The 24,643-nt window shown below is 49.8% G+C and overlaps 3 protein-coding genes across 6 annotated transcripts; 2 read left to right on the top strand and 1 right to left on the bottom strand.

Annotated features, from left to right (window-relative positions):
* Positions 1 to 5,661: 5,661 nt before the first annotated feature.
* RETREG2 (reticulophagy regulator family member 2) lies at positions 5,662 to 11,507 on the bottom strand. The gene is made up of 9 exons (XM_031958023.1): positions 11,245 to 11,507; positions 9,569 to 9,675; positions 9,427 to 9,457; positions 8,884 to 9,019; positions 8,441 to 8,525; positions 7,863 to 8,006; positions 7,663 to 7,757; positions 7,309 to 7,444; positions 5,662 to 7,074 (listed from the first exon to the last, which is right to left on the bottom strand). Exons 1-9 carry the CDS (start codon positions 11,505 to 11,507, stop codon positions 6,458 to 6,460), a joined length of 1,614 nt encoding a protein of 537 aa, XP_031813883.1. The 3' UTR covers positions 5,662 to 6,457.
* Positions 11,508 to 11,536: 29 nt separating this feature from the next.
* Positions 11,537 to 17,964, top strand: CNPPD1 (cyclin Pas1/PHO80 domain containing 1). 4 transcript variants are annotated; one of them, XM_031958025.1, is made up of 9 exons: positions 11,537 to 12,129; positions 12,976 to 13,064; positions 13,509 to 13,611; positions 14,148 to 14,229; positions 14,415 to 14,535; positions 14,666 to 14,794; positions 15,929 to 15,990; positions 16,321 to 16,438; positions 16,723 to 17,964. In XM_031958025.1, the coding sequence occupies exons 2-9, from the start codon at positions 12,996 to 12,998 to the stop codon at positions 17,269 to 17,271; spliced, it is 1,233 nt and encodes a 410-aa protein (XP_031813885.1). In that variant the 5' UTR covers positions 11,537 to 12,129; positions 12,976 to 12,995; the 3' UTR covers positions 17,272 to 17,964. The 4 variants fall into 4 exon arrangements, with proteins under 4 accessions (XP_031813885.1, XP_031813886.1, XP_031813884.1 ...); XM_031958026.1 differs by lacking the exon at positions 11,537 to 12,129 and adding an exon at positions 12,147 to 12,519; XM_031958024.1 differs by lacking the exon at positions 11,537 to 12,129 and having other exon boundaries at positions 12,674 to 13,064.
* A 172-nt stretch (positions 17,965 to 18,136) lies between these two features.
* Positions 18,137 to 24,628, top strand: SLC23A3 (solute carrier family 23 member 3). The gene is made up of 12 exons (XM_031958030.1): positions 18,137 to 18,773; positions 18,869 to 19,026; positions 19,165 to 19,262; positions 19,456 to 19,529; positions 19,695 to 19,876; positions 20,180 to 20,300; positions 20,427 to 20,541; positions 21,091 to 21,344; positions 21,438 to 21,543; positions 23,449 to 23,613; positions 24,135 to 24,230; positions 24,327 to 24,628. The coding sequence occupies exons 1-12, from the start codon at positions 18,648 to 18,650 to the stop codon at positions 24,557 to 24,559; spliced, it is 1,728 nt and encodes a 575-aa protein (XP_031813890.1). The 5' UTR covers positions 18,137 to 18,647; the 3' UTR covers positions 24,560 to 24,628.
* Positions 24,629 to 24,643: the final 15 nt, after the last annotated feature.

Genomic DNA, 24,643 nt, shown 5'->3' on the forward strand with positions numbered 1-24,643 from the left:
TATGACACGATTGTACTAGCCTTTTGCTTACAGAGGTCTAAAAGTAAACTTACTTCTTAAACTTCACTTATGTTATAGACATCTCTAAAAGTTTGCTAAAGCCTATGAGGCCCTTTCTTACAATAATTTTTTTTAAAGAATCTTTCTCAATTATATATAATTTTTTAAAACATTCATTTAAAAAATTTTAGTTCAAAATATTCTTCTTCCTTCCCCTTTGCCTTACAGGAAAGCAATTGATTATACATATAGTCATGCAAAACATATTTCCATATTAGCCATGTTGCAAAAGAAAACAAAGGAAAAAAAACAAGAAAAATAGAGAAATTTTAAAAAAGGATAGACTTTGATCTGTATTCAGATAATTAGTTCTATTTCTGGAATCTCTGGAATTTCTGGAAGTTGGTCATTTTATGATATTGCTGTTATCATGTGCAATGTTGTTCTCACTTCACTTTGCATCAATTCATGTAAGTCTTTTCCCAGGTTTTTCTGAAAGCATTCTGCTCATTTCTTATAGCATAATAGTATTCTATCACAATCATATACCACAACTTATTCAGTCATTGCTCAGTTAATGGGAGTTTCCAATTCTTTGTCATCACAAAAAAAAACTGCTATAAATATTTTTATATAAATAGGTCCTTTTCCCTTTTCTTGTACCTTTTTTGGATATAGACTTAGTAATGGTGTTCCTGGGTGAAAAATATGTACAGTTTTAAAGCCCTTTGGGTGTCATTCCATCCTATTAAATTTTTAGAGAAATGTGATTTTCACTGAGAGCTAGAGTTACCTGTCACACTTAAGCTATGCCCAATTACAGAAATGTAAATTATTGGCAATCAGAATACTAGACTGTCAAAGCAAATAAGATACTTTAAGAATCACAGACATATTTGCCTCAAAAAAAGTATCTTATTTTTTCTGCCATTGTTCCATAATTAGTGCTACTTAAAATTACTCACTATGAAGCTTTTAAAGTGGATGATCTACTTTAATCTCCCTAAAATCACATATGCATTCTCAACAGTCCACTTCTAAATCAGGTAGTAGGCAACCCTCACTCAGAAGCTGTTTCTGGATATCGCAACTTCCATTTTACTTTTTAATTGCTGCCTGTGGCTGGAAGGCTCTTGGAATAGTCTTAACTACCATCTATTTACTCTGCCAATTTCATAAATTAGCTAAAACTAGGTAGTTAAATCCAACAATGACATATTTAGGTCATTTTTCTTTCAGGATAACGCTTAAATTGTTGAAAGGCATTATATTCAAATTTGCTATAAAAGGTTATTTTATATTTAAAAACAAGTTTTTATGGATATTTTCTGTTTCTTATATCACCATAGTTATTATAAGCATCGCTCTGTTCATCAGAGAACCATCCCACATGTTAAATGGTACTTTTTTTAGACGCAAAAAAATCAGCATAACTGATTGTTCAATTGAAGAAATCTGGAAAACATGTACAATGTGTCATATCTATGGACCCGGCACCTCTATCGGGGATAGAATGGAGGTGTCTTTTCAACTTTCATTTGAGTCCTGCTTGATCTTAACTTTGTTACATTTACTTTTGATTTTTTGATGTGTAATTCTTTCCATTAAATTGTTGTAATTACTGTTTATATTGTTTTCTTGGTTCTGTTTACTTCACTCTGCATCAGTTATTATAGATCTTTCCATACTCCCTGGATTATAAACACATATACACAATACACACCCACATACTTCTTTTAGCACAGTAATATCCTATTATCTACATGTACCACAAATTGTATAGTCATTCTCCAATTGATGAGTATTTACTGTGTTTACAATTTTTAGCTATCACAAAAAGTGCTGCTATAAATATTTGGGAGGATATGGGGACATTTTTCTATTTCTGGTTCAAAGGATGTGGCCCTTGTAATCACTTTATTTGTATAATTCCAGATTACTTTCCGAAATGGTTGTACCATTTCACAGCTCTACCAATAATGTATTAGTATTGGGGTACTGAGGTGATGAAGTGTGCGGAACACTACCTCTGGAGTCAAGGACTTGAGTTCAAATTCAGTTGCAGATACTTGATACGAATTATCTGATTTTGGGCAAGTCTCTTAACTCCTACTGCTTGTCCCCCACCGAAAAAATGTATTAGTATGCTATACTTTGACAAGACCTCCAAAAATGATGCCATTTTTGGTCATTTTTGTTTATTTTCAGGGTATGAGATGAAACTTTAAGTTTTTTTTTTAAAGAATAGTTTTTCATTGATTTTTAGCAAGATTTTTATTTCAAAATCTCCCTCACCACTTCTGAAGATGGTAAGCAGGTTGATATAATGTATACATGTGCTATCATGTAAAACATATTTCCATATTTGTCACAGTTGTGAAAGAAGAAACAGATCAAAGAAAGAATAAAGTGAAAAAATGTGCTTCAAGATGAATTCTCAGTCCATCAGTTCTGTATCTGTAGCATTTTCCTTCAGCAATCCTTTGTACTTGTCTGAGATCATTGTGTTGCTGGCAGAGTCAATCATACTTGATTATCACACAATGTTGCTGATACTATGTACAGTGTTTACCTGGTTCTGCTCATTTCACTTTGTATCAGTTTGTATTAATCTTTCCTGATTTTTCTGAAATTTGCCTGTTCATTTCTTATTGCACAGTAGTATTCCATTACATTCATATATACAGCTTGTTCAGCCATTCCCCAACTGATGGGATTCAATTTCTAATATTTTGCCAGCATGAAAAGGGATGCTGTAAATGTATATGTGGCTTCTTTTCCCTTTTTAATGATCTCTTTAAGATACAGACCTAGTAGTGGTATTGCTGGGTCAAAAGATATGCAGAGTTTGGTTACCCTTTGGGCATAATTCCAAATTGCTTTTCAGAATGATTTGGATCAGTTCAAAGCTCCACCAACAGTGCATTAATGTCCCAATTTCCCCACATCATTTCCAACATTTATCACTTTTTTTTTGTCATATTGACAATCTGATATCTCAATTTTGTTTTAATTTGCATTTCTCTGATCACTTCTTCATATGCTCACAGCTTTGATTTTATTTAAAAACTTTTTATATTTTTTGGTCATTTATCAATTGGGGAATGGCTTGTATCCTTATAGATTTCTCTATAATTCTTTATATATTTGAGAAATTAGGACTTTTTCAGGGTTGTTTTAATTTGCATCCCTTATTAGTGTTGTGGAGCATTTTTTCATATTATGAATATTTTATCATTTTTTTGAGAACCATTAATGTCACTTGACCATTTACCTATTGGGGAATATCTATGACATATATATACATATTATATGTTTTGATACTAAAGTCATCAGATATATTTGATATCAAGAATTTTCCCACTTTCCTTCTTATCTAAGGTGAATTAATTTTGTTTGAAGCTTTTCAGTTTTCAAATGATCAAGGTTATCCATTTTATCTTTTGTAATTGCCTCAATCTTGTTTGGTTAAGCATAATCTCTTATCCATAACTATGAGGGGTATATGATATTTCTAATTTTTTTATAGTATGATCTTCAACATTAAAGATTGCTTGCCTGTTTAAAATGTATTGTGAAATGTGGTGCAAGGTGTTGATTTAAGTCTAGTTTCTGCGAGACTTCTTTCCAGTTTTCCTGGTAGTTTTTTTTATTAGTTTCTTTTTTTCTCCTAGATAATTTGTTTTCTGCATCAAAATATTGGATTATTTAATTTTATAGCTTATTTCCTTTACCTTCCTCCTGGATTTTAAAGACTTATTTTGGGTCTATCCATTAATCTTGCAAGATTAATGGATAGACACAAAATAGTCTTTCAAATTTTTTGTGTTCAAAAACAGCAAAATTCTTCTCTGACAAAGATGAATTAAAAAATTTCCTCCCCAGGTTTACCAGTTCTAGACCCTAGATTCAGTTCACTTTCCCTCCCACATCTCTTTTTGAAATATTTCAGGTCCTACCATGTGTCCAATAAATTTTGTCTTCATTTTTTGGCAGTTGTTCCTCCTTTGATATCATTTTGAGACTCTGCCATCCTCACCACTTGTAAGTTTGCCAATGTCCCTGTTAAAAGTGTGGCACCCACAAGTGAACACAGTATGCAGCACAAAATACAGGACTATTGTTTCCCCTGATCTCTACATCATACTTCTATTATTGCATCTCGATTACATAATTTTTTTGGTACTCCCATCACATACTGTTGGCTCAATATGAAGCTTATAGTCTACTTGTCTGTCCCTTAAGTAGAAGCTAGAAGGCAATTTTTTTCCATCCTGAACATAAGCAATTGATTTTTTGACACTTTGTATTTTCATCTACCCATTAGTTTAATTATCAAGATCTTTATCCAGCCTGTTAAGAAACAGCCAATTGTCCACTCATTTATAGTCAAAGTAGCAACCACTTCTGGACTAGGCTGGACATCAAAATGAGAGGAGGCATTTATTGCAAAGCTGATTTAACAGTACAAATCACATTTTCCCCATTTTAACAGATGAGGAAATTGGGGTGAGAGGACTAAAGTCATACATAAATTGGATTCAGAACTGAAACTTTTCATTGTTGAATCCAGGCTTAGGTTGCAAATGTCCTGTTTCTTATTGACTATTATGCTATGGCCTCTCAAAACCCCACAAGCTAAGAGGATTTATCTTCATGTCTATTGTGGGATACATGGGGATAACATTGCTCCCAAGTCTCTCTTCACATGACTCCATTCTATCCTGACTGGATACATGAGCTAGTGAATTTTTCCACTTCCCTTTCTTGGCTCATCATGACTTACTAAATAATTTTATTCATTAGATGGCTTGGGATGTCTTCCTCATTAAATTGAAAATAGCTTCTACGTATATACCTAAAACGAAGGGAAAGGTAAATCTCAATATCTATGTGGGCTGTGAGGCAAGGCAAAACCAAAAATACCTCAAAAGTTAGTGGAAACCATCAGCCATCAACCACTAAGGCAGCCTTCAGTTCTGCTGAGCACTGAAGGGGAGAATTGCATAGGGCAGAGAACCAGAGCTGCATTTGAATCAAGTTCCCATCATCCACAAGTCCTCAAACCCACTCCCGTTCATGGTCTTCTCAAGTCGTCCACACCTCTTGTGGGTGCTCCCTGCTTACTTGATCCTTAGCCAAGAACAGGGCTGCTTGAGCTCCAAAGGAATCAACACCTTCAGCTAACTTGATGGGTGGGCACTTGGTGGAAAACTTTGGTTTGTGTCACTAACTGCTCAGTGAAAATCACGGTTACCAGACTATTTTAGATCAGGATCGTCCAAGGCACTTTATATATTTTTCATTGAATTGTTGCATGACTTACTTCCCGTGTGGCACAATGGGGGATAGCAGCAGCCCTGGAACAGGGAGGACTGACCTCGAGACGCCAGGTAGCTATGCCATCCTGGGCAAGTCTCGTCGCTGACTGCCTCCCCGCAACAACAAAAAAATAACCAACACGAGATCTTTGCAAATTCCAGAAAGCTCAGACAGCAGTAACTCAGGAGAGCCGAGTAAAGCTCTGGGCTATTTCAGGCATAACTTTTTGCCCTTCTCCAGGGCAGAGCTCTAAGCTATCTAAGTAAAGGGCAGTTGGGGAAAGGGAGGAAGTTATCAGTCCTGTCAAGCAGTGGGTGGGGGTAGGAAGGCAGCAGCAAATCCAGCCAACCAACACATTTTATTATTCTAGTTGATGCCTGCACAGGTGTTACAGTCCAGATCCAAACCCAGTCCAGGACACCCCACTTCAGGCCTTTAGCATACCTGATGTCCAGGTGCCCAGGTCCCTCCTCCTCTCCCTCCCTCCCTTCTACAAGTACCCCCCTCCCCCCCCAACCCCAGTCAGCTTAAAGCCAGGCTTTGTGCTCATCCAACCCCAGTGCTGGTGTATGTGCTGTGAATTCCCTCATCCCCCCTCCCCACCCCCCCACCTCCAAACAGCAACCTCCCCAAGTTCAGCTAGTGCCCGGTACGGGGAGGGAGCTGGGGCAGAGCAGCCTAGCTGTAAGATGAAGACAACAGGGAAACAGAGCACAGAGGGGAGCAGGAGAAGAGGAAATCGGTAAAGTGCCTTAACTAAACAACTTGGTGGGGACACTGGGGCAAAGCAGCACAGGTCCCTGAGGCTGGAAGGGAAAAGTTTAGGAGCCCATTGGGGTGAGAGGGAGAGTAGAGTGGGGAGGAGGGAGGCAAGCGATAGGCTGCAGGCAGGGCTGGCTTCCCTAGGCCTGCACATATCCACTAACCCCAATTTAAAGTTATTTACAAACTTAGAACCAACGTCAGGCCCAGGTGCAGGCAGGATGGTGGAATGGCCCCGGCTTCACTGATCCACTCCCTGCCTAATACAGTAGGGCCTAATGCAGTGGGGCTGGGAGGAAGAACAGTGGTACCCTCAGCTAACCAGCCAGACCTACGCCTGCCTCCCCACTCTGCGTCTCCTCCCTCAGCTGCCTCAGGGTGCCGCCGTAGCCCCAGCCTTTTGGTCTGGCAGTGCAGGAAGAGGAGCATCAGGAATGGGGGGTGGAGCATCAGGGGGTTCTGGGGATGTGCCTGGCCCCAATCCCAGCTCCACTTCCAGCTGCTCCAACTCCCTTTGATCCAGTAACTCAAAGTCCTCAGAGGTCAGTGTCTCCTCCTCCTCCTCAGGGGCCAGGGCAGGTAGGGGACAGTCCTGGGGAGTAGGCAGGAGGACAGGGGGAAAGGGAACTTTGCTGCTTTCAGCATGGCAAAGTGGGGTTGACAGGGTACTGGGCACAGTGTTGAGGGAATCACTCACTAGCTCAGGGCTAAGTGACTCCATTGGTTCCCCAAGGGGAGCCCTGATCCCAGCCCTGGGGGACCCTGCCCCATTGAAGTGCGTGTTCACAAAGTGCAGTGGGGAAGTGAGTTGAAGCAAGGTCCCCTTGGCGGCCACCTCCTCTTCCTCCTCAGAGTCCAGTGCCTGTTTTGAAAGGGCATGTTCATGGTCCAGCGGCTCCTCAGAAGGGGCCAATTCTGTTTCTTCCCCCTCTCCGAGATCCCTGCTCAATGCCTCCTCTGGCTCACTTGGCAAGCTTTGCTGGTCCAGATCTGCAGGGTTGGAAGTGGGGTCAGTCCTGTGTTTCTGATGACCAGACTGACTAGACACTAAAAGCCCTGGGGCTAGATCTCCCATGTGCACAGGAAGACCTCAGCTAGGGGCAAGAGACCCCTCTGGGGAACCTAGAGAGGGCTTGTGTAGGGAATCAGGGGTGGAGCCTGAGCACTCAGGATTGGAAGCCTAGCAGGGATGGGAACAGAGCAGAGAGGGAGACTTCCCCGTACCCTCAGAGACATCTGTCAGTTGGGGAGTCGTGGCCCGGGAGACAGAGAAGCCACCGCTCTCCAAAATAGAGGCCTCCTCATCTGACAGTTCTGAGTCTGTAATGGCCAAGGCAAGGGCTGTTTTCTTCATATCTACCTGTACCAAAGAAACGGACAACAGCAACTGACCCTTGTGCAGGGCCTGAAGCTTTAAAAAAGTCTTACACAGGTTGGATCATTTAAACACAGGCAAGCAGGGAGGAATCCCCTCCGTCTATGCCTTTTATCCCCCAATATGCCAACATTTGCCAAATGTGGTTCCCCCGACAGTACGCCTCCCTTGGGGAGCCCCTCACCCCTCTACCCAGGACTCACCACCGGGGAGAAGCCCGCCAGCTCGGCCTCGCTTTCGCTTTCCGTCTCTGCCATGGGTTCATCGCCTCCAGGGGGCATGCTCCTCATCTGCCGCTCTGGGGGAGAAGGCAGAGTGGGCTCAAGTCTGACGCTGGGGACCGGTGTCAGGGTGCCCCTGGCCCAGCCTCCCGGCCCTCCCCAAGCTCAGGGGCCGCCCTTACTCCTCTTGTCATGTTTGTGGTGGAGGGCCTCGGCCTCGGCTTTCATGCTGTAGTCCAACTGCATGAGCAGGGGCTCCAGCCGCGTGTACATCCTCTGGATCAGCTCGTGATAAACCACCAGGGGCCACAGGAGGATACTCAGCACTGTGAGTCAGAAAGCCTCCTCAGTTCTCGGGACCCCCTCCTTCCTCCCTTCCCCCGCCCTGGCCGGAGGCCCCTTAGGCTGATGGCTCCCCCCCACCTATTCCTCCACTGAGACCTACATGAATATATGGTTTGGGGGAAAAAGGAGGAGCATGAGAAGTATCTGTGTGGCCCTCACTATGGGCCAGGCCCAACAACCCTCAGAAACAAGGGCTACTTTACAGTGGAGGAAATGAAAGCCAATGGAGTTAAAATGACTTGCTCAGGGTCACACGGCTAAGGGAGCATCGGAGGCCAGACTGGACTCAGGTCCTCCCAACTCCAGGGCCACGGCTCTATTGAGGGGTCAGTTAGCTGCCGAGGAGGCAATGTCTTTCCTGGCCAGGACCGGATGAGGGGGCTCAGGGAAGGGTCGGTGTCTACACTCTACTCACAGACAATGTAGGAAATCATAATCCCTGGAACATAGTGTCCCAGCATGGCCAGCACTGCACAGCCAGAGCAGACGCGAGCGCAGAACTGCAGAGAAGAGCATGGGTCTGAGAACGGCGCTCGGCTGGCTAGGAGGGGCATTCCCTCCGCATCACTCTATACCTTGTGCGTCACTGAAACCAACACACCCGTATTATGAACCCGAGGCCGCTTGTCCCTGGCCTCTGTAAGATAGGGTCACCTTTACAGCTACCACTATTTAACCTGAAGTGTGAGCAGCCCGAGGGGCCTGGGGACCAACCTCTAGAGCCCCCCAGGGCGGCCCCCACAAAGGTCTGGAGAAGATTTCTGTGGTCGTAAGGACGGTCGGCGCTTTGCCCCCAGACAGCAGGCAGATCCCCTCCTCCCTCCTGGGGCCGAGCAGGTGTGGGGCCGGGGGATTTACCTGGGCTGGGTTCTGTCTCTTGTACTGCAGCAGCTCCTGAAGATGAATTTGGAAGGTGAGCCAACTCTCGGCCAGGTATCGGCACAGCTCAGGCACGCTCAGCAGGTGAGGCCGGGCGCCGGGCCCTGCGCCCTCGCTGGGGAGACAAGACGCCACGGCTGGAAGTCTGAGGCATTAGCTGCCTGGGCGTTCCAGACCCGCCTGCTCTCTAAAACGTGTGTTCTTAACCGAAGGTCTGCCCCCCCCCCCCACTTTAAAAATTGTATTTCAAGTTTCCATTGTGATCCACTGTTGGCACCTTACGTTTAAATAATTTGTGCTAAAGAGAGATTTTTAGGTTTCGCCCCATTCTAAGGATACCAGGACAGTGTTCTGTCTAACACAGGGATAACCCCACCGTCCCCACTCAGTCGCCCCCCACACGGCACAAAGCCCACGGCCTCCAATTCTCCCTCCCAAGGAGCCTGCGATCCAGCGCTAAATGGGAAGCCTTTGATGCTGGCGGGGAGTGGGCCCAGAAGCGAGGAGAGGACCTGCCCGTACCTGTCAGAGTGCGGGTCTTCTGGGGTGGAAGCTGGGGAAAGAGAAGGGCCGGGGTCACTGAGCAGCTAGAAGGGGGATAAGCCCCTCGCCCCATCACGATCTGGGGTGAGGGGCTGCCTCCCCCTCCTCCCCTCCTGCTCACCTGAAAAGTCAGCCAAGAAGTGGGGCTGCCAGAGGTCCAGCAGCAAGTAGCCCAGCAGAGAGACGCTGAGGAGGAAGAAGGGCCGAAGGGAGGAGGACGACAGCACCCTGGGAGAACAGACGCGGCCAGGCTCAGCTGGGGTGCGGGGCGGCCCCGGCCAGACCCCCGCCTTAGGGGTGTCTCCTCCGCCCCTCCCCTTCCAGGGCCCTCTCCCCAGCTGGGCTGAGGGGGGCCTGGTCTGTCCCGGGGGCGGGGGGAAGGGTCTCCTCCGCCCCTCCCCTTCCAGGACCCTCTCCCCAGGGGGACTGAGGGGGGCCTGGTCTGTCCCGGGGGCGGGGGGAAGGGTCTCCTCCGCCCCTCCCCTTCCAGGGCCCTCTCCCCAGCTGGGCTGAGGGGGGCCTGGTCTGTCCCGGGGGCGGGGGGGAAGGCTCCTCCGCCCCTCCCCTTCCAGGGCCCTCTCCCCAGCTGGGCTGGGGGGCCTGGTCTGTCCCGGGGGGGAAGGGTCTCCTCCCCCCTCCCAGCTGGGCTGAGGGGGGCCTGGTCTGTCCCGGGGGCGGGGGGAAGGGTCTCCTCCGCCCCCTTCAGGACCCTCTCCCCAGCCCTGGACTGAGGGCCTGGTCTGTCCCGGGGGGCGGGGGAAGGGTCTCCTCCGCCCCTCCCCTTCCAGGGCCCTCTCCCCAGCTGGGCTGAGGGGGGCCTGGTCTGTCCCGGGGGCGGGGGGAAGGGTCTCCTCCGCCCCTCCCCTTCCAGGACCCTCTCCCCAGCTGGGCTGAGGGGGGCCTGGTCTGTCCCGGGGGCGGGGGGAAGGGTCTCCTCCGCCCCTCCCCAGCTGGGCTGAGGGGCCTGGTCTGTCCCGGGGGCGAGGGGAAGGGTCTCCGCCCCTCCCTTCCAGGACCCTCTCCCCAGGGGGACTGAGGGGGGCCTGGTCTGTCCCGGGGGCGGGGGGAGGTCTCCTCCGCCCCTCCCTTCCAGAGCCCTCTCCCCAGCTGGAGCTGAGGGCCTGGTCTGTCCCGGGGCGGGAAGGGTCTCCTCCCCCCTCCCAGCTGGGCTGAAGGGGCCTGGTCTGTCCAGGGGCGGGGAAGGGTCTCCCTCGCCCCTCCCCTTCCAGGGCCCTCTCCCCAGGGGCGGGGGGCCTGGTCTGTCCCGGGGGCGGGGAAGGGTCTCCTCCGCCCCTCCCCTTCCAGGACCCTCTCCCCAGGGGGACTGAGGGGGGCCTGGTCTGTCCCGGGGGCGGGGGGAAGGGTCTCCTCCGCCCCTCCCCTTCCAGGGCCCTCTCCCCAGCTGGGCTGAGGGGGGCCTGGTCTGTCCCGGGGGCGGGGGGGAAGGGTCTCCTCCGCCCCTCCCCTTCCAGGGCCCTCTCCCCAGCTGGGCTGAGGGGGGCCTGGTCTGTCCCGGGGGCGGGGGGAAGGGTCTCCTCCGCCCCTCCCCTTTTACTGCCCCCAGTCTCCAAGTAGTACAAGACCGTTGGGGAGGGGTAAGGGGAGAGACCGGGCCGGGCCCCGCCCCCCCGCGGGGGTCTCTCTCTGCCCTCCCCTCCCACGCCCCCGTTTCCCGGAGCACCACCTCGGACCGGGGCGGCCCGGCCCCGCCCCCCGCTGCGCCTCGGGCCCCGCCCCCGGCCCCGCCCCTCCCGGCCCCCCGCTCCCGGCGGCGGCGGCGGCGGCCGTGGCCGTTACCAGAAGAGGCCGTTGATCGCGGCGGCCGAGACGAGGCTGTGCAGCGGCCTCTCCCACACCAGGAGTCGCTGCGCCGCCGCCAGCACCGCCTCCCAGCCCCGCAGCCGCAGCCACAGCGCCGTGGTCAGCCGCCCCACCGCCTCGGCCGCCGCCTTCTCCTCCGCCTCGGCCGTCGCCTCGCCCATGGCCAGGCTGAGACCCAGTCCCACGCCCAGCCCCAGGCCCAGGGCCCCGCCGCCGCCGCCGCCGCCGCCGCTCGCCATGGCCCAGCAGCAGCTGCCGCCCGGAGCGAGCCCGAGCTGCGCGGCCGCCGCCGGGGGCGCGTCAGGCGGAAGGGGGCGCACGCTGCAGAGACCGCCCTGGAGGCCGAGCACACCACGTGACTAAGGCGGCCGCGGAGCGCGAGCTCCGCACGTGACCGGGGACTAACCGCCCCGGGGGCGGGGCGTAACGCAGAGCGCGTGCGCGACTGGCGACTCGCCTCCCGGATGTAAATCCCGGAGTACGGAGCAATCTCAATCATCGGGATCCCTGGAGTCTGCGATTGTGTCCCCCCCACCCCCCTTTAGGCGAGCCTCTGGGAGTCCCCCCCACCACAGTGGATAGTCCTGGCCTTGCTTTTCTGGGCAGGGGTAACAGGGCTGGGGAGAGGGGCGCTTCGACACGGCCGGTACTGCGGGCTAGGTGACCCAGGCTAGGGCGTCAGGGGTCGGCAGCTATGCGTAGCCCTCATGACCTTGAGTGCCCCGGGGCCCGGGCGCCTGAGGGCGGTTGAAGTGTGCCGGGGAAGGACCGGATCCTTGCGGGGCTGGCACGGGGCACCCCGCGCCGCCAGCCCCGCCCCGTCAGTTGCGTAGCAAGGACCATCCCCTTGCCCCTCCCCCGGTGAGAAAAACAAACAAGAGCCGGTGACCCAGTTAGGTATCTCGGGCGGGCGGATGTGGGCTACGCCCTGCTGCCTGCCCTCGCGTTGTCATCCCCCCGAGCCCCGCGCTAACCCAAACTTCTTGTGGCGATGGGGCCGAGACTCAAGAGCTTAATTAACGCCACCTCATCTTAAGCTCCTCCGCGCCGGTTTGGTTGCTTTGGCTCACGCGCAAGCTTTGCAGTGGTTAATCTTTATCAATAAGCGAGCAAAGTGCGCACGACTAATTAGCCGAGCTTTTATTAAGCGCACACTAAGCGCTGGAGATGAAAAGAAACACAAAGTCCCTTCCCTAAAGGGCCTGATTATAGTCTAATGGAGAAAAGGTGTAGCTAAATCGTGTCTGCCAGGTACAGAGCAGGTGGAAGGCGGCCTGCCGGGGGAAGGGAAGGGACCTGAGTGCGCGGCCACCGGCCAAAGACTCCGAGGCCGCGGCGAGGGGAGAGCGTGCCCCGGCTCCCTCCTGGGACACCGCGCGCACAACTTGTTAGGTACCCGTAGTTCTTCGGCGTTGGAGGATTGGGTACCAGAGGGGGCGGATTTTCATAGCCCCGCCTCCCTCCGCCCTCTTCCCCCTCCTCCCCAAGCAGAAGCCGGGGGAGCGCCTTTGCCTCGGCTCCGCCCGCCTCTTGCAGGAAGGCTGGGGATTGGGGGAAGACTGGGCGAGGCCCCGCCCACTCCGGCGGAACCGGAAGTACGGATCGCGGAAGCCGCGCTGCAGCCGGCACCGCCCTGCTGTCGCTGTCGGAGTCGGGTCGCGCCCTGGAGAGGGCTCCCGGGCCACCTTTTCCCTGCTCTCCCCCCAGGCGGCGTCGGCGTCGGCGTCATGGACCTGTCCGGGCTTCTGCTGGACGAGGAGGGGGCGTTCTCGCTCGCGGGCTTCCAGGAGTTTACGGTGGGTCCCGCGGAGCCCTGAGTCCGGGCCGGGCCTCTTCAAGGGCCTGAAGGGTCAGGGCTCCCGCAGCGGGAGCCTCTCCTCGGTCCGGCCGGTGTCCGCGAGGCCGAGACATGGTAGGCCCGCGGCAGAGCGGGAGGGGCCGGCAGCATGAGGCGGGCCTCGGAACCGCCCTCGTGGGTGCAGCCTGGTGCCGGGGAAACTGGAGGGGAGGGCGGGGTTCGGATGTCAGACGGGAGGGACCTCGGGCGGCCCCTTCTCCCCGACTGTCTCTGATGGGACTTAGAGTGTAGCTCCGGGTCCGGGAGTCCCGGGGAGATGTGGCAAAGAGGGTGAGCCGGCCTTGGGCCCTGCCGAGGGCCCCGAGCTCAGGGCCTCCCCATGTGCCGGTCGGGCTAGAGATGGAGCGGCTCACAATCGCCTTTCCCTGGTTTCCTCATTCAGTTTCTCCCCGGACATCAGAAACTGAGTGAGCGAGTCAGGAAGCGGCTTTACTATGGCTGGGACCCAGATTGTGGCCTAGAAGAACTGTCCAGTCCCGTGGCAGGTCAGTGTGTGTGGGGGGGTGCCTAACGAGAGGCACCATCCACTTGAGCGGAAACTAAGCTGTCAGAAGTTGGAGTTGAGCAAAATAATCTTTTCTTCTGCTGTTCCCTGCCCCAGATTAGGAGTTCGTTTTCCTCACTGTTACCCGTTTTCTTCTGGAAACGTAATCTAGATGGATGTCCCGAGGTCTAGTACTTAGAAGTTAGTCAGCATTGTCACTTTATGAAGTATGAAGAGGTTTAATTTTTCAGGATGTGGCTGACTCTCTTACTCTTGGCTACATCTCTTCTCAGTATCAATTGGCTGTGAAAACTACCCTCCAACTTAAAGCTAGAATTTACCTAGGAAAGATACGGTATGGAATGTGAGGGGAAAGAGTTCTTTTGGTTTGGTTTGTAGTTTCTTTTTTGCAGTTCTTTTCTTTAGAGCACCGACAAATCTAGCATTATATCCCTCTAAATTTTGCTATATGAGAGTGAAGGTGAAAGGGGAGTTGACAGAAGAGTACTTCTTTATTTTGATCTTTATTTTCTATAGACATTGCTGTGGAGTTGCTCCAGAAGGCAGCCCCCAGTCCTATTCGACGGCTCCAGAAGAAATATGTGTCTCATGTGTCCCGGTGAGCCCAGAATTAAGGGCAGTGTGTGTGGTGGGGTGGGAGCTGATAGGGATAAGACAAGCTCATAAGGAGGATGGTGGATTATCTTGAATGAAGAATGGAAGATTAGAATACAAGTGAACAGGAGGAGAAGGGATGTGGAACTAATCCTAGGGACTAATGCTTATTCCTTTCCTAACCCTCAGGGAGGCATGTATCTCTCCATGTGCCATGATGTTAGCCTTAGTTTATATTGAACGGCTCCGGCACAGAAACCCTGACTATTTACAACATGTGTCATCTTCTGACCTCTTCCTCATCTCTATGGTGAGCCCCCTGCCTCTTCAATACCATTTCTTTCTTGGGTCTTTCTACAAGGTCTCCATGTCTCTCGGCCTTTTCTATGGATAAAGATGTCAGATAGAATTACTGAAAGTACCCTATCATGCTCTTTCAGATGGTGGCTAGCAAGTACCTTTATGATGAAGGTGAAGAGGAGGAGGTCTTCAATGATGAATGGGGAGCTGCAGGGGGTGTGGCTGTGCCAACCCTCAATGCACTTGAGAGAGGCTTCCTGAGTGCTATGGTGAGAATCTGTTTGTTTCCTTGACTTATTTCTCCTTGTGCCAGGATAAATACTGAGTAGTTGAGTACGACTTTTAAATTTCATGTAATCAGAATTAGTCATTTTGCATTTTGTAGTACAATTACATCACTACAGCACACTGAGCTGTAGTGCCAACTATAGAACCATTACATCACACTAAGTACTAAGTATATGTGAACTAGAGAACCATTATCTCATCAATCACACTGTGTAAACACCCTGCTGTAAGTATCGTTGCTTCAAGTATACTTTTCTCAGAGTTCCACAATATCTGTGGTCCTCTATCTCACTTTCCCAATATCTGTGGTCATCTACAGTTTTCAAATAGTAAATTGCTGTAGTCATTTGCTATAATATATTATGTACTTAATCTATTCTACTGATCTGCCATTGTATTTCTTAGCCAGTACCAGGTTGTTTTGATGATTACCACTTTATAATACAGTTTGAGATTTAGGACAGTGAGGCCATGTGCCATCACTTTTTTCCCCCCATTGATTCCTTTGGTATTCTTGACCTTTTTGTCCTTCCACATGAAATTTGTTAATTATTTTTCTAGCTCTCTAAAGTGATTGTTGGATAGTTTTGTTGCTGTGGCAGTGGAAAAATAAATTTAGGTAGAATAGTCATTTGTGGCTCAGCCCACCTATGATTTTTCCAGTTGTTTAGATCTGACTTTGTGTGAAAAGTATTTTGTAATGGTATTCATATAGTTTCTTGTATTTGTCCTGGCAGGTAGACGTTCAAATATTTTGAATTGTCTATAGTTATTTTAAAATGAATTTCTCTATTTCTTACTACTAAACTTTGTTGGTAACATAAATGATGATTTATATGGGTTTATTTTATATCCTGAAACTTTGCTAAAGCTGTTAATTATCTCTATAGTTTTTTAGTCGATTCTCTAGGAGTCTCTTCCCTTTTTCTTTTTGTTTAACTTCTCATGTACTTGTATTTTTCATATAAGGATTAGCTCTATCATCACTCCTCTTATATAATACCCAAAGCCTTTGGTGAATAAGAGTATTAGTTTTAAGAAAATATCCTGTCCCATTCCCTATTCTCTCTGTCTTGATTCATAAATACTTTGTTTTGTTTTGTTTTTAACTCTAGGACTGGAGCCTCTACACTGATCCTCGGGAGATCTTTGAGGTGCTGAGTTGGCTGGAGGGCTGGTAGGTTCTGAAACACTAGGGGGGGAAAGACTGATGAGGAGAGGAAGGGAGAGGGAAGTATGTTAGAGTAAAAGACACTGAGGGGTGTCTGGAATGTGGAAAGATCAACTCAGAAAAGCACATGACAACATTTTTTTCCTTGTATTAGGTATAACAGAAAGAAGGACTTTCATGGCAGATTTATTTGACTTGGTTTTTAAAACTGTAGATTTGATAGATCCCATGGACACCTGTATAGAATGTTGCCTTTAGCACAGTGGGAAAAGTTGGTTGGGGCAAAAAATTTTTATCTTGCCTGAACCTTTCAAGACATATTTCATCTTCTATCAGTGTTGCTGAGCAGCAGGGACGACGACGTGGCTGGTATACCTACACAGACTTATGTGTGCTGTTGGAGCAACGAACCTGGCAATTGGCTTTGGGATCACTGTGCCAACGTTTAGCCAAGGTGAATGTGGTCATAGGAGTGGAAGTTGGGTTGATGGGTAGTGTAGGGAAGGAGGTGTGAATAGGTGACTTGTGGGGGGTAGGTAAAATAAGAGCCAGAAGAACTATAGAAATAGGACTTTGAGAACTAGACAGAGATTGGAATATATATATATATAAAATCTTTAAGAGAGGGTAGAACTCTATTTTTTGAAGAAACAGGAGTAGGATTTGATGAAGGAACAGACTCTTGACGTGTAAGGAAGTGCTTTGGGGCTCTGACATTTGTTTTTCTCTCCCTGACAGCTGGCTTGCCTGTTAGCTTTGGCTTATGTGAGCAGTGTAGCTGTGGCTGTGGCCTCAGTGACTGTGCTGCACCAGACCTTAGGACTACATGGCATTCCTCCTCCAAGGCTCTCTGATGTTGGCTGTCTCACCCCCAAGTGCCCACTGGGGCCATGTTCTCTGCCTGCACCGTCTGTTCCACAGTTCCTACCCCTTTCTGCTAATACCTCCCAGAATCTAATGGGGGAAGTGGGACTGCATTCACTGTGGGGAAGTCTTCTGGCTACACTGACTACTTCCTTACCTCCACCACCTGTGCCAGGCACTCTGACTTCTCAGCATTGCCCCCTTTGTCGGCAGCTCCAGTTAGACTCCCCAGCCCACTCGGCCTGTCAGTGTACCAACTCTACAAGCACAATGAGACCTCTCAGTCCCTGGTATCCTCCGCCTGGCCAGACTCCACCCTGGCCCTGGAGCCCCGTGGCACCTGTCCTCCCCCAGCCACAGCAGTGCTCCCTGTTTGGTGCTATGGAACTGGCCCGTCTCAAATCCTTTATCTTTCCTGGATAGAGTCTGCAAGTGTGTCAAGGGATGTTAGGTTGCCTTGGGGGACTTACAGGACAAAGGTTATCCATTAGGAAAGAGGGAATTTAAAAACTTGGGATTTAGTGTCTCTTCTTTCCTGGGTTCTTTGTTCTCTGTCCTCTTAGGGGAAAGGTAAATGGGGTGGTGGCAGCGGGGTGGAATATGTTGTCTGTCTTTGTGGCCTTTGTCCTCTCCAGCTGGACTCCGCAGATTTGGATTGTGATGTCACTTGGGGGAAGGCTTGGTCCTGGTGACCCGTGTAATGTCACATGTAGTAGGTCATGGGAGGGCTCTGCCACTTCTCTGAAGCTTTCTAGAGTTGATAATTTTTGCTTTTGTTTCTTAAGATGAGTGGGCAAGTAGGAGAGTGGGGGACAAGTTAAGGCTGGTCTGTGTGAAGTCCCTAGAGCTTGAGTGCCAGGGGATGATAGGACCAGGGAGTCAGAAGGTGCTTTGGAATAACATCAGGAGAGGTGGTGGAAAAAGCCCTTTTTGAGTCAAAACTCCAGGGCCTTTGGTCTTTTTCCTCCAGGGCTCCCTGTCCATCCAGTTTACTCTTTGTTGGTACCTTTCTCCTGTGTCTTCTTTCCTCAGGTCTCTAGCCCCCTGGTTTGTACTTGTTTTTTTTCCATACTTTTATAGAAGAATTTGAAGTTTCAATAAAGAGTTTAAGTTGCATGTCCTGGACTCTTGTTTCCTGCGCCAGCCCCGACCCCATCCAAGAGACTTCTCAGCTCTTTAATTATTCTGTGCATCTTCAAGCCTCCAATGATTTTCATAGATTTTTGTTTCAGTTTCAAGACTGCTCTACGATCTCTGTATCCCAGTGGCCTTCGTTTTTATTTGAGTTCTCCATCCCCTATCTCTTGTGCAGTGAGGTCCTGGAAAGTTGTGACTGTGTCGTTTTAGTTAAAGGTTTGTCACTCATTCCAGGTGAGCTTGACCCCAGAAGTGATTCTCAAGATTAGCCATGAGAAGTAGTTGAAGATTTGTTTTAACCTAGCATGCCTCCAAGGGAGCATCGTTGATGGCCATTTTGGAAAGCTGGAACGAATGACATGTATGGTGTGCCATCCACACTTTCCTACTCTTCTGGAGCAGGGGATTTGGGAAAAAGACAAAAGACCTAAGAACTTGGGGGAAGGGACTTGGATTCGGCAGAACAAGGTCCCCCAGTTAATAGGTGATGGAGTTGACCACAGAGCTGGGCAAAGGTGAATGATCTGCTGTGCTGCCGCACATTCCCTCATCCCCTCGTGTTGCTTTGCTGCCACTTGGCCCCTCCCTGAAGTAGGCAGCTCACCCTTTCTGCTGGTGGCCCCTGCCCTGGATCAGAGCAGAAGGGCCAAAGCGCTGGCAGCATGAACAAACAGATCCAGAAACCTCATCCCCTTCCCTTGCTGGCTCCCCAGAGCCCCTCATCCCAGCCCTGGGATTCCCTCTGTGGGACCCCTTCCTGGGCCCTCAGCTGGCTCTTGGCTGCCCAGGTAGGAGGAAGCAGAAGATGCCTCCGGGGACATCTGGGAGGTAAGTGTGGCTGGGAGCAGTATTTGAGAGTCTTTCCCCCTTGCATCTCCTGCAGCATATTCTGGTTCTGGCTTCTCTTCTCTGTGTCTCCCATCTGCTCCTGCTTTGTAGTCTTCCACCAGGAGGACTGTCCTATCCTCCTGGTCAGCTCCTGGCTTCCAGTTTCTTCTCTTGTGGTTTGTCTACAGCTATGCAGACTTGGATGGGCAGCAGGTGAGATGAAAACATGGAGGGGAAATAAATCTGGTTTGGTGGGCCAGGGGCTTTTAGGGAGATTCCCCTCACCCTACCCCAATCACTGGGAACTTTTCAAGTCAGTTGTCTAGCCTTTTCTGCCTGCTGTTCACACAGGCTGCCTCTGGTCCAGGCCCCATCCTTTGAGTTTCTCATTCCTGCTCTGGCATTGACCAGCCAGAAACCATACCAAGTTACTTGGGCACCTGCAAACAGTGAGCATTGGGGAAAGGGAGGGGTATGGGAAAACCTCTGCAAGGTTAGAAAATGGAAATATTAGGGGACAAGAGTAAGAACACTGGGGTTGGGCGAGATGCTATTAATTGGCACGTCTGGGCAACAAAAATTGGTCTTCATCTACACAGCCTTCTAATTCTTAGACTTGTTCTCCCCACCATTCTTTCCCAGATTCCGATGTGCTGAGTCCATGTGTGGGAACAGGCTGCCCTTCCTTGGGAAGCTGGGACGATTCTCTCAGGGAGGTGGGTGTTCTTTCTTAGAGAGGTAGGAAGGGTAAAGGTGGCTTAAGTGGGGTGGGAAGGGACAGAGACCGGTTTTGCTTGTTCTTTTCACTAAGGTTTTTGGGACCTAACCAGATTTGCCTTCCCAACATTCAGGAAATCCTTTTTCTTTCCGTCCCCATTCAGGTGTCAGGTGCCGTGCTGATATCTGGGCTGCTTCAGGGAATACTAGGGTTGTTGGGGGGACCTGGTCGATTGTTCCTTCATTTTGGGCCTCTGGTTCTTGCTCCCAGCCTGGCTGTGGTAGGGCTTTCTGCTCACAAGGAAATTGCACTGTTCTGTTCTGCAAACTGGGGCCTTGCATTGCTGTACGTGAGTCTCAGCAGCCCGAGTTGCCTCACTTCAGTAAAGATCTTTTTGCCCAAGCTTTCCATAATTTTATCCTCCATGAATGATTCCATTTGTTGCCTCTTTCCCCCTATGCTTCTCATTCCACTTTTCAACATTGCTCATTCCCTGTAAATCCCCTATGGTAATATCCCCTTCCTCACTTTCCCCACTCCCTTATGGTACCTAATTTTCATAGCAAGCAAACTCAAATCACCCCTTTTCCCACACATGCCCTGCGCTTACTGCAATGGTTTCCTGATGCCAGAGTCTTTCTCTTTTAGGCCTATCCTACTTATGGTCGTATGTTCTCAGCATCTGGGATCCTGCCTGCTGCCCTTGTGCCCACTTCGAACTCCTGTTCCTCCAACTCACACCTACATCCCTGTCTTCCGCCTCTTCTCGGTATGTGGAGGCTGTAGTGACTGGGATTCCTCAGCCATCCTGCCTGTCAGTGTCCCCTGTGTGTTTTTCTGCAGGGAGGGAGCTGGGGTCAGGGATAATGTACTATCTCAGTCTCATTTCATGTAGGTGCTGTTCCCTGTGATCTGTGTTTGGATGCTCTCTGCTTTATTGGGCCTTAGTTTCACTCCACAGGAGCTGTCTTCCCCTAACTTCAACCCTTGGCTGTGGTTGCCTCACCCAGGTATAACCACCTAGATCACTTTTGTCCCCCCGGTCTAGTCAGCATTTCTTAAGTGCCAGGCACTGTGCCAATTGCTCGAACTACAAAAAATAAAAAAAGGCACAAATCAATTTTACCTTCAAGGAGCTTATAATCTAATGGAGGAGACAGCACAGAAAAAGTCAAAGGGGAGGTATGTGTCAGGGCATGATGAAGTCATGAATCTGGGATGGGAAATGTGAGGGGAAATGAGTTTTTAAGCTGGTTTCATGTTGAATGATGAATTGGTGGAGATGAAGTAGTCCCAGAAAATAGTTCTCTGAAGTCAGTGTTCAATGTTTTCCATTTGATCTTAGGACTTGTTTCCCCCAAGCTTACAGTGGCAGTGCTTAAGATTTTGTGCTTGTGGGAGAAATAGTTTTGTTGTGAGTGTAAGAGTTAATTAGAATCCTCACTTTGGAACAAGTAGATTGTCAAGACTCTAGGCAGGGAGCACATGGGAGCAGATTGGGCATTTCAGATTTGTTGTTAATATCTGAGATGCCAAAGGACTCCTCACCTTTTTTGCAGGTGGATGGGGCTGGCCCAGGTTAACCCTGCGAGGCCTGGCTGCAGGCACCACCATGGCACTGGCAGCTTCTACCAGCTCCTTGTGCTGCTACGCGCTGTGTGGCCGGCTGCTACAGCTGACGCCTCCCCCTTCACACGCCTGCAGCCGAGGCCTGGGCTTTGAGGGCCTGGGCAGCCTGCTGGCTGGACTGCTGGGGAGTCCTTTGGGCATTGCCTCTAGCTTCCCCAACGTGGGAACCATCAGCCTCACCCAGGTATAGACCTTGCAGGTGGAAGCTGAAGGAGAGGTGTCCTGAGGAAGGGAGGGAGTTGTGGCTGTGTAACTGAGCCCCTATCCTCCTACTTAGGCTGGGTCTCACAGAGTGGCCAGGTTAGTCAGCCTCCTGTGTATAGGGTTGGGTCTCTCTCCACGCTTGGCACAGACCCTCACCACCATCCCACTGCCAGTTCATGGTGAGTACAAATCCTTGCTGTAAGTTTTCTTGCCTACTTAGCCCCTTTTTAAAACTTTTTCTCTTCCTCATCAAAATTTCCTAGTTGAGTTAGTGATACCAGGGGATGGGAGCTGTCTTAGTTCTTCTCATTCTGAGGTTTTGTCATCCTTGGTACAAGAAGTCAAGCAGGCTTTCTCTGCAAGTGGCACAGAGCTGGTCACTATACAAAACTTTAACATTTACTACCTTTCCAACAAGCCTTGGCCAAATGCAGTGCCCTTTCCCCAGCTCTCTTGCTGTTGGGCCTCTCTTTTGTATTTACTAAAAAGCTCCCATCTTGCTTCATCCTCTCTTCTTTTGGCTACCTGTTCTCATTGACTCTAAATCTTTCTTCCATCTCTTCAGGGTGCCCACTTCTGGGACCTACCCAGGTTTGCCTTCCCAACATTCAGGGTGCAGCCTTTGTTTTCCTTTTATCCCCAACCCTCTTTCTTTCCATCCCCATTCAGGTGTTTTGCTCCCCAGTGTTTTGTTCTTAATTGTTCCCTTGGTAATGTCATTCATGTCATAGCTTTAATTATTACTCAGCGAGGTTGACTTCAGACTGGAGCTCTCTAGCCTCATGTTTACAACTGCCTGCTGGATATATCCTCTTGGGTGGGTATCAGCCAGTATTTACTATAACTCTAGGATGTGCTGGGCACTCCAGATGAAAACATCCTCGTCTTCAAAGAACTTATGTCCTCTCAAAGGAGGTGACATGTGCATGTGTAAATATATGCAGTATAAAATGAAAGGGAAGATGGTTTGTTATTTCTGTTGGGGAGACATTAGAACACAGGAAAGGTTTCATGGAGGAGAGGTGGCCCTTGAGCTGGACGATGGCTGTATTGGAAAGAAGGGATTCTAAGACTGGGAGGTGAGGAAGGAATCCAATGGCATGGAGATGGAATTTTGTGAGGAACAGCAAGAAAACTGCCACAGTTTAAACATACTTCAAATCGAGGTTATTTTCTCAAAACCTAGTCATCCCTTCTCATGCTGTTGCTATTTCTGTTAATAGTACCATCCTTTGAGCCTCCTTTCATTCTCACTCTGGTTCAAGCCCACATTACCTCATGGAGAGAGGTGTTTGCAAAAAATCAGTAACTGGTTTTTCTTGTTTTGTTTCGTTCCCCAGTCCTCCCTTTTCCCCCTTCACTTTTCCATGTGGTCTTCCTAATACATCATTCTGGTCATAGCATTATTTTTGGACTCTCAAATATCTCTTTATTCTAGTGCATAGTGGTCCACCATCTGGCCTCTAGCCAGAGCTTCCCTCTCTAGCATCATCTTGTGCGATTCTTCTGCTTCAGAGCTTCCATATTCCAGATAGAATGGTCTGGGCTATCTTTTATGGTGTCCATTGTAGAAAGGGTCTTGGACTTCAGTGAGAATTTGTTTTCTCTCTCCCCCTTAACAGTATGATTCCTTGAACAAAGCATTTCATTGTTCAGAAATGTTTTGTTTAGATTCCTTGTCTTTAAAATAAGGCACATCCTCTTCACTGCTTACCTCCAGGGTTCTTGTGAGTAAAGTGCTTTGTAAACGCTAAATGCTCTGTGAGTTTGATGGTGATATTTTGCTCAAGCAACTTTTCTCATGCCTGGAATGAACTCTTCTTTGTCTCCAGCTGTTGGAATTATTTTCTTCCTTAAGGCTTGGCCTCAGGTGATCAGTTTCTCCAAGAAGTCTTGACAAATCAGCTGAAAGGAAGTTTCCTTCAGTTTTCACATCACACTGTTAGATGATTTCTTTCTACTTTTTACATGGTTCACTTTATTATGATTATCTGTGCACATCTTTGTACCAGTGTTAGTGGTAATTTCTTTAAGGGTGACCCCAGCCCCTGGCACAGTATTGAAACGATGAGTACCCTACCTAGGTGCTGTGCTGGGAGTGAACCAGGCAGTCATCTTGTCCACTGGCTTTTCCTACTTCTACTCTACGGACATTGACTCAGGGCGGAATGTCTTCATTGTTGGCTTTGTCATCTTCATGGCACTGCTGCTACCTCGCTGGCTTCAGGAGGCGCCCATTCTCAACACAGGTGGGATGCTTAGGAAGGGGAGGAGATCTCAAGTAGACATGGCTAGAGGACTCCAGTCTTTCATAGGAGAAGAACTGGGGGCATTTGGATCTAGGAGAATCCAGCGGCCTAAAGGGTGATTGATATTTTGAGGTGCTGGGATCTCAAAAGCAGAAAGTATTGAGCTGATGGAATTGGTGAAAGGAAGAAAAGGGAGGGAAGGGAGGCTTGCTCCAGAAGGCTGGCCTTTTTAGTTCCAAGCGATCACCTGAAAAATGAGGAGGCTGGAGCAGATAATGGCTCCTATTTATACAGCCCTCTGCCTTTTCCAAAGTACTTTTTTCACATCCACCTTAAGAGGGTGGGCAATGCAGGCAGTAGCCCCCAGCTGACAGGAGAGGCCATAGTAAGATAAAGGGCCTTAGAGGCTATGCATGGGCCCAGCTCTGGAGTCTGGGTGGGGGGCCGGGGCCCTTCTCCCAGCCTGCATGACAGCGGCTGGCCCTGAGGGATTCTCATGGCAGCTCTCCCCTGGGGCGCAGGCTGGGGCCCGGTGGACGTGCTGCTTGGGGCCTTCCTGGCCGAGCCTGTGCTCCTGGCCGGACTCTTGAGCTTCTTCCTGGAGAACACCATCCCAGGCGAGTGGCTGAGGGCACAGTGGGAGTGGGAGGTGGGGGCCTCCCGTAGGAGAGAGACCCGCGCTGCTGACCGTTTTTTCTCGAATGGCTTTTCAGGAACTCGATTGGAGCGGGGTCTGCCCTCTCGGAAAGAAGCTCGGGGCCCTGTGGAGCTCAGAAAAGCGGCCCTGGAGTACGAGCTGCCCGCGCCCTTGAAAAACCTATATTCCTTGCTCCCCTGGCCCCTGCGAGGCTTCTGCTCCTCCCCTGAGGCGCCCGAGGATGAGGAGCAAGGGCCTGCGGAGCCCCTAGAAACCCTGGACCTGTTGCCCAGCCCCGAGCAGCGCTGACTCCTCATCGCAGGGGCGGGCTTCTGGGGCCCCGCCCCCGCCCTATAAATGTCATCTAAAGCTTAAAAACTGCTGGAGCGTATT

The sequence above is a fragment of the Sarcophilus harrisii genome, chromosome 3, assembly GCF_902635505.1.
Source record: "Sarcophilus harrisii chromosome 3, mSarHar1.11, whole genome shotgun sequence".
Taxonomy (NCBI): Eukaryota; Metazoa; Chordata; class Mammalia; order Dasyuromorphia; family Dasyuridae; genus Sarcophilus; species Sarcophilus harrisii.